Source organism: Aulostomus chinensis, chromosome 19, assembly GCF_037954235.1.
Source record: "Aulostomus chinensis isolate RoL2024-O1b breed Wild chromosome 19, RoL_Achi_v1.0, whole genome shotgun sequence".
Taxonomy (NCBI): domain Eukaryota; kingdom Metazoa; phylum Chordata; class Actinopteri; order Syngnathiformes; family Aulostomidae; genus Aulostomus; species Aulostomus chinensis.
The window spans coordinates 6,910,837-6,917,306 of record NC_141338.1 but is presented as its reverse complement, the minus strand read 5'-3'; the positions used below and the strand labels follow the sequence as shown (position 1 = coordinate 6,917,306).

Sequence of the window (6,470 nt, the reverse complement as noted above, 5' to 3'; positions counted from 1 at the left end):
CAGCAACATAGCAACACAATACGAGCAAAGTGCTGTCAGACAGACTAATCATTCTTCATCTAATTATGGAGCTTTCTGGGGAATCTGCAGAATTAATCTGCAAGGAAGAGTGCAAATCAGCAGAGGTTTTAACTGAGATAAGATTAAAAGCAATATATGAGTCTGCAAAGATCACATTGAGAAATATCTCTTATAAAACACCATGAAATCAATTACACGATTTAACTTCAACTGCTGTCAGGTATATTTACTGTGCAAATTATTAAAAACAAGGTTGACTGACAGCACATGGCATGTTTATTAAAATAGATGACACTTAAATAGCAGGAGAGCTAACTGACTTTGTCTGAACTCTCCTCATTCTATATTTAGTTGCAGATTTAAAAGAGATACACATTAAATCCCAGTGAAAGGCTGGTTTAGAAAGTGTTTCATACAGTGGAGCACTTTCTCCTCAGGTGAGCCGTCTCACACACAGGCTCGGCTGTTCTGCGTCTGTCGCTCGGAGGCTGCTCGACTCCAAAAATCTGGATCAGAAATTCTCCAGGACAAGTTCTCCTTGTCCTCCTCTAACCGAGGAGTCTAAAACATTCATATACAGAAGACACTGCTTGCATTGCTGATGCTGATGAGTAACAATATTCTGTGGGAGTCTACATGTGGATGGTGCTGTGGATCGATGACTGGGTGATGATAACTGCTGATTTTGTGATGTTAGAATACTATAGCAGAACTGGGATTTTGCGAGATAAACCCTTACTCAGGGTAGCAACGGGCCACAAGTACAGAATAAAATGAAAGAACAGTTGCTGGAAATTGACATTATTCTATGCATTCAATGGTTAATGTACAGTAAATTAATGAAAACAGACCAAATTCATGACATGTCCTTGGGCACAAATTTGTTTCTACTCATCAAAGGACCTTTATTAGTTTTACAGAAATGAATCAAAGTCCAGTGGCTATTCGTACTCCCAATCTATCGTTTACCTCATGTAACATGAAAGTCTTTTGCCAGCCCTGGTGACCGACAAAGAGGTATGCAATTAGATTTCAGGAGCAATGAGTTATAAAAGGCATTGATTCCTGTCTGTAAGACTAAATTGAGGGTTAAAATGCCTACAGCTTATAAGTACAAATTTCTGCATAAGAAGATTTCATGAATAAGACCTGGAGTGTATATCCTCATTCCTTTCTGCCCATTCTTCATTATCTTCATGTCTCCATCCCTGTGTAACTTGATCTACTGTTATCACCGGCTGCCAGCGGCTGTCACTGCTTTTTCCAACATAGCAACAAATTACTCAGTGCTGCACAGCCTGTAAAGTGCCTGTTGCTCCTCAATGGTGGAGCAAAGCCAACGGGACCAGTCTAGCAGTGTTGTCCAAGTTGTGTTTATCGTAAATCCAGAAATTTAGCTTCTTTGTTCTGTCACTTGTTTGACGTTTCAGACAGGGCTGCTCCTTAAGTGAAGGGCAAAAACTCCTCAGAGCCCCAGCTTGATGTTCCACAGCCAGAGGCTGACTCTCTAGAAACGTGCTTTCTTTGAGTGGGTCACATTCCTGGCAGGATAGAGGGCCCTCTAAAAGGCAACAGCTGTCACATGAAGGACGCTGTCCCGAACAACTCCCAGACGGACTGGTGGATGCACTCACACGCATACACACACATCTCTCATACAGCATTGGTGTGTGGTTGCTCTGCTGAGTCTGCCATTACACTTGCGTGTGTTGCACTAGTGTCCATCATACTGAGCTTCTCCGTCCCGTTCCTCGGTTCCTCTCTTCGTCTTCCCCTCTGCCGACATGTGCTGAACCTACGACTGACAGAGAAACAGATGTTATGAAGTTCACCTCAAGTACATGTCACAGTTCAATTATCACATTTCCATTTTACAATAATAGTTTGTCAGGCACAGTGCTCAAATTACTTTTATGTGTCTAAGCATGAAGTTGGCACCGATTAGCTTAGCTTAGCTTAGCATAAATACTGGAAATGCGATCAAACACCTTGTCTGAATCAGACAGGAGTTAAAGAAATCTGCCAACAGGCCAATTAATTTTTCGTATAATTTGTGTACAAATTGACATCTAACACTGTCAGGTTGCTACCAATGTTGTTTTTTTTTTTTGTAATTTAGCCCCAAGAATGTTAAAAGAAGACGGCGTTTCCTCCAGGTCTTAACAGTACAACCAATGTGGTAGAATCTGTCGACTCACCAGCAGGGGGCGAAACAAACTGCTGCAAAAGAAGTCGGTTGCCCGATGCCTCACCTGATTCATTACCTCAATGAATATCCCCCTAATGGGGTTGTGGTCTAAAGCGCTCTTCAGTACTGGTTACGTATCACCTTTGGTCGCTTTGCCAAAAACAAAACAAAACAAAACAAAATGGTGGTGGCCAAATTCGAGGCATCTAAATGGTAGTGAACGAATGAATGTTGGCTAGATTGACTTTTTTTTTTTTTACATGTAAGTCATCATTTGACCTTTATATTAAGCCAGCAGAAATTACTGTGGTATTCAAATTCTCCTTGAATCGTCTGGAAACAGTTTTTTTTCTGTCTTTCAAACTCACTGTGAACAGATGAAGAGGAATACAATGAGCAGAATGAGGATCACCAGCCCTGCGATCACACAGGCGATGATGATTTGTCGCCTCTCTCCTATCCGCCAATCCAGGTCCACATACTCACACCTGGATCCGATGTAACCATACTGACACCTGAGACAAAGAAGACAGTCATGAATTTTATGTCACAGAGTTTAGGAAATACAAACAAATAATTTTTCCCTTTTTTTGTGGAGGGGTTCTAAAATGATCTTGTTTTTCATCCATCTCTTCTTGTTTCTCCACCACTTCATCTCCACCTTAGAAGAAGATTCTCACCTGCAAGATGGCGTCTTCTGTTCATTGATATAACGACACTCCCCATGAATGCAGTAGTGGAGGAATTCTTCTGGACATTTGGAGAAGTGGCCGCTCCACTGCCCCGTGTCTATTGTGTCTCCTGGGAACATGAAAAGACGACCTTTAAAATCAGTTTTCAGTCGTTGTCATAACGTCAAAACGGTTCCTTCTTCATATGCTGGTGATTTGATCATGCGTTGAATGCGTGAACTAAAACACATACAGCAACATTAATGCTTGGCTATGTTAAAATGGAAAAACCAGACAGCACATGGAAGGGAAAGACTAATGATGACAGCTAAATCATTGTAATGGTTAGAACGTGGCACCTACAGTGAGAGGGTGAGGCCGATCATGCATTGTACATCGCTTTGGACAAAAGCGTCCGCTAAACAAAATTGTAAAATTGTAGAATTGTAGAATTGTAAAAGAAACCACCGTTGACCATAGGTTGGAAATAGGAGACGAACAGCAGTCTTCACCGCTCCCAGCTGATCATCCTCCCTCGTACAACATGTGTTGCTCTGTATTAACCTCACATCATCCTTTTGCTCCTGATGGAAGTTAATAAGTACAACTGCCAGAGGTTCATCACTAGAATATAAACACATTTTGTTTGAGCCGTTTATTTTTTTCTTCTTCTTTTTTTTAATGTTTATCGAAACCCTCTGCAAGTGCATTTCTCAAAAATTTGGGTTCATTTCTGCAGCTTTGTCAGCTTGACTTCTACCTCCATCTTCTGCTCCAGCTTGTATATAAATAGACTGTAATATGATCCAGAGTGTAAGCCTGATGAATCAGAGCCGGGAAAAGCCTGGCGTCATTAAGGGTTCATTCCCCACGCGTGTCCAGTGTGACAATACTTTACAATATAAAAGCATGTAATATATACACTGCATCTCAGTTTCCCCATTTCTTTTATCTTGCACACTAACTAACACACACTAAAACACACCCAGGAGCCGGTAAGCCATAAGGTTGAACTTCTGACCATCCCGCTGCTTCTTCTTACCACAAGCTGCCGCTATCTTTACTAGCCATTCCCATCAGATTACCTTTGAAAACCAGCTTGTAAAATAATACTGCTGGTCAGGTGACATCATTGAGAGCGCTTCAGCTGAAACTAGAGCGCGGGCCTGATGCCACAACCTCAAGAAAAAGAAAAATATCCCGTTACAACAGTTAAAGGGACAGTTGGATAGTTTGACTAATACTCATATTCACTTTCTTGCACAGAGTGAGATGAAAACAATGTGAAAATATACTTTACACTGACGTCCCAAAACAATACCTTTTAAAAATGAATTTGCATCAAGTGATTTGAAATGAAAATGTTTAATGTTTCCATTCAAAGGAGATGAATTTTGATTGCCCTGCAGATTTAATCGCACTCACCTGCCAACAAGTATTGTTTTATTTCTCAGAGAGGCAGAGAAGTAAAAGCTCCTGAGAACAGCTCGGGGTACAACCACAACAAATGCCCCTGTTTCCATGCTGAGTGTCTTTACCTCTGTGTGTTTGCATGATTTATCCACATAATTACATCAAAATAACCGTTTATGACACCGCAGAAAGAACTGGCCCCTAACCACCTGTCCATATCTACCTGTGCAGTTGTCTCTGTTGCCATGGTGAGGACATCGGGACACAGTTCGATTGGCAGACTCCTCGGTGGCATTCCAATCAGCCAGAGAGTATTTGCATAAGGCCAGAGCTGCAGAAACACAAACAAGAGCTGGTCATGCATGCATGCGCGTGCACACACACACACACACACACTCTCAAAACAAACAAATATAAACATGTGCACCATGCACAAACTAGAAATCTCTGACCACATTCCACCTGCAGGATCTACTGGTGAGGGATACTGTCAGTGGATAGCTGCTGACTCATAATGACAGCCGTCCTTCTTAGGTAAGAAGATGAAAGAAGGCTTTCTCATTCACACCCATTTCAGTCTCTGATTTCATTTCTTCAACCATATGATCGGGGTGATTACATAAAAACCAAGAATGTAAACACACTGACATATGAGGACAATCCAATTGCCATTCACATGAGGGAAGCCTGTTTAGATAACGAATAGTTATCACAGATGGTTTATTGCCTTGGCGCTGGCTCTACATTCAATCATTTACCTACACAACGGCTCCAAATTACCATAGCAGAGAAAGATCCTGCTTTTAAACTACACCGAGTCTGAAAAAGTGTGCCAGCAATGTCAAATGAATATGAATAATGGGTGTTTTTGCAAAGAAGATGCATTTCTTCTATAAAACAGCATGGAAAAAGTTAAGAAAACACTTGATTGGAATCTCTAACGATCTAGAAATCTGGGGAAGGAGTCACAGTACCTGTAACTATTCCTACGCAGAGTCTGTACACCTTGGCCATGGTTGATAAAAATCTTCACTCGCAACATTAAAACCAGTCGAAACAATTTGTTTACTCATAACCTTTGAAGACAGGCTTTGCAGGTTCCCAGATGGTGAGTTGTATCATGGTTCCTCAGTGATGGAAGTCCATAATCAGCCAGGGAAGCGTGAGGCAATCCAAATCTCACACACACACACACACACACACACTCACACACACACAAACAGACATACACATGAACTCACACCGGCTGAAGTGCCTCCATGGACTGTGACTGGTTTGCACTCTGGTGTGTGTGAGAATAGAAAGAGGGTGGCACTGAAACCCAACTCTCCTCTCTGCACTCCGCCCACACCTTTAAAGGAGAATCCATTCAAGCTAGTCAGGTGATTTTCCTGTCAAAGAACAAGTGTACCTTTATACCTCACATTCTCTCTCTCCAGAATGAGACGGCAGGTGGAGCATTTGTTGACAATCAACACCAGCTAACGTGCTGTCAGAAACTTGCCTAATGCTTGACCTCCCTTGTTTTCACTCCAGCTTTAATCCCCTGAACAGACAAGCAGTAGAAAAAAATTAGGAGGAAGAGTATTTTGAACTCATCACAACCGGAGTCAGAGTCATTCAGCTGGACATTTCTAATTTATTTAAGCTCCATAAGTAGAATTTGCTTGTAACTGAGACATGACATAACAGGAACAGGTTTCCTGTCCTATTTGTATTGCACTCACTATTATTAAAACAGAACAAACTGGTGAAGGAATAACACCTTGTACTGCATCAAATGTTGAAGTGGAGAGGGCAGAGCTTTGATTTCAAATGGGATAAAAGTGTAAAGGACCCCCACTGCGAAGCTGTTAAGGAGATACTCAAAAGCCATGTTTAAGGGATCCGGGTACTGAACATGTACTGCTGCAGTAGACCAATTGTCGGTCCAGAATTGATTGCTGAAGACACTGAATCATCTAAATGAACCCAAGTTAACTTCTGGTGTGCAATCAGTATACTTTTGAAGTAAAAATAAATGTGTATGCTTTAAAAATGCCCGAAGCAGCAAATCATATCGCTGGCTGGCCAGATTAAAAGCTGCAAGTCATTCTCCTTCTCTCATTTCCTGACTCCACACATTTTTTGTCTGATTCATCTATAATAAATGCTGCAGTGATAATGACCCTATAAAA

At 41.5% G+C, this 6,470-nt stretch overlaps 1 protein-coding gene across 1 annotated transcript; it reads right to left on the bottom strand.

Moving 5' to 3' along the window:
* Nucleotides 1-222: 222 nt before the first annotated feature.
* Nucleotides 223-5,561, bottom strand: btc (betacellulin, epidermal growth factor family member). Its single transcript, XM_086187234.1, has 5 exons — nt 5,268-5,561; nt 4,517-4,624; nt 2,890-3,010; nt 2,578-2,724; nt 223-1,822 (listed from the first exon to the last, which is right to left on the bottom strand). The coding sequence occupies exons 1-5, from the start codon at nt 5,305-5,307 to the stop codon at nt 1,675-1,677; spliced, it is 564 nt and encodes a 187-aa protein (XP_086043360.1). The 5' UTR covers nt 5,308-5,561; the 3' UTR covers nt 223-1,674.
* Between the last annotated feature and the right edge of the window lie 909 nt (nt 5,562-6,470).